The sequence below is a fragment of the Trichinella spiralis genome, assembly GCF_000181795.1.
Source record: "Trichinella spiralis strain ISS 195 chromosome Unknown Scfld5000, whole genome shotgun sequence".
Taxonomy (NCBI): Eukaryota; Metazoa; Nematoda; class Enoplea; order Trichinellida; family Trichinellidae; genus Trichinella; species Trichinella spiralis.
In genome coordinates this window covers 1-1,689 of record NW_003531939.1, presented here as the reverse complement: position 1 = coordinate 1,689, position 1,689 = coordinate 1, and the positions used below count along the sequence as shown (strand labels likewise).

Genomic DNA, 1,689 nt, shown 5'->3' with positions numbered 1-1,689 from the left:
AGCGTGGGTAATGACCAATGAGAGAAAAGCGGGACCGAGTAGTACCAAACCTTTAAATCTTAAATACAAACGTACCGGATAAAAGTTTCTGGCAGTGTGGTTCGTATACTCCAAAACAGGAACGTTGTTGTTCCAAAATTGGACATGCCAGTCCACCAAACTTTGGCAACTGAACAATTCTCCTGTGGCGGCTGCTGATTCCGTGACCGCAGAACGGTTCCTTTTTCGATTCAACTTCTTCACTGGAACTCCTGCAAGCTGACCAAGAAGCCCACTCGCTGACTTGACAGTCGGTTACTGTTGAAAGTGGAAAAAAATTGAAAAATGGTCGAGCATTTTGTTTGAATTGAGATTTGAGAAATCAATGCATGCAGCAAATTTATTTTAATTTAAAGTTGCTTTTTTTGTTAACTTTATTTACAATATTTTATAATTATCTATTTTGAATGCAAACGTCGGTTGGAGGATGTATGTATGTAGTAATTGCTATTGTTGCTGTTTGTTGTTGTAGAGATAAATTATCAGAAATATACAACAAACACGATTGTCAAGCAGAGTAAATGCAGCAACAATGTAAAAGGTGATATGAAAATGTACTTTATCAAATTAAATGAGAGAAGGATATAAAAGCGCCAGTTAAATGACAAAATTGTATTTATCAGAAATATTTGAGTAGGTATTTCCTGAGCTATTCATGGTCATTGGATATTTTATGCATCGTTGCGTTGCACTGCAAAAATGAACGACAAAGAGCTCTATTATTCACTGCCGGTACAACAACATCAGTGAGCACCAGGGTCGGCGGTCATTGTTGATTGCAAAATGGCACTTGTGCACAATTGCTTCTGCTGTGAGATAACAGCAATAGACAAGCAACAAAATGCACTTTTTGGAATATTAGTTTTGCAAATTTTCCTCATTGTAATGAACAATTTCAAAAAATATTTTTACGAAGTTATTACAAACATTACTAATAATAATAATAATAATAATAATGAATGTTCATTGAATTATTATATAAAATTGCTATTTTTTTAAGAAAAAAATATCTTTAAACAACTTCTTTGTATCATCAAATGCTATTATTATTTTACACATTAGTATTAAAAAATAGTATCAAATTTGATTAAGCTGAACATATTGTATTGTTTCTTGTAATAATTGCAATAAAGTAATAATAATAATGTAATAATATCGTCGTGAATAAATAAATCAATGAATCAAAAAATGGGAAAAGCATCATTCATACCTGGACAAACAGAATGATAATCCGTGCAACAGTCATTCAAACGGATGCAAGCTTCATCACAATAGCAGAGGTTGTTTCTACGGGGCAACGAGAACGAAAGTTCGTCATTGTTATCTTCAACGTTAGCCTCGGTTTGGTAGATTGTATTTTTGTTCCAACTTTCAGATTCTGAATCCAATGTGAATGTGGACGGTTGAAAGGGTAAAAGATCCGTATCGGTGTCGGTTATTTGCAAATCAGGATCAATGCTGTTGTCGGCAAGCTTGTCACGTTTGAACCGGAACAATTCCACTTGTTCTTGCCCGGGCCGTGCTCTTGCGGTACAAGCACATATTCAGCTTTTCGAGCTTCTTGACTATTCGAAAGGTAAAACATTTATGAGCACATTTGTCCACTGGCCACGCCAGTGATATTTTCTGCCCGGAGCAGCAAGTCTGCTG

At 35.4% G+C, this 1,689-nt stretch overlaps 2 protein-coding genes across 2 annotated transcripts; both read right to left on the bottom strand.

Annotated features, from left to right (window-relative positions):
- Nucleotides 1-71: 71 nt before the first annotated feature.
- Tsp_14177 (putative R-spondin-3) lies at nucleotides 72-920 on the bottom strand (the record flags this gene model as incomplete). Its single annotated transcript, XM_003367012.1, has 2 exons — nucleotides 794-920; nucleotides 72-297 (listed from the first exon to the last, which is right to left on the bottom strand). Coding segments are annotated over exons 1-2 (353 nt in total), but the record flags the coding sequence as incomplete, so codon positions are not given.
- A 300-nt stretch (nucleotides 921-1,220) lies between these two features.
- Nucleotides 1,221-1,624, bottom strand: Tsp_14176 (tubulointerstitial nephritis antigen). Its single transcript, XM_003367011.1, has 2 exons — nucleotides 1,552-1,624; nucleotides 1,221-1,417 (listed from the first exon to the last, which is right to left on the bottom strand). The coding sequence occupies exons 1-2, from the start codon at nucleotides 1,622-1,624 to the stop codon at nucleotides 1,221-1,223; spliced, it is 270 nt and encodes an 89-aa protein (XP_003367059.1).
- Between the last annotated feature and the right edge of the window lie 65 nt (nucleotides 1,625-1,689).

Excerpts from the sequence above, each read along its gene's own strand:
- Tsp_14176 (XM_003367011.1), bottom strand. The coding sequence starts at position 1,624 with ATGTTTTACCTTTCGAATAGTCAAGAAGCTCGAAAAGCTGAATATGTG. Across the intron at positions 1,418-1,551 it reads ACCGCAAGAGCACGGCCCGG|AATCTGAAAGTTGGAACAAA; the intron begins GCAAGAACAAGT and ends CATTGGATTCAG.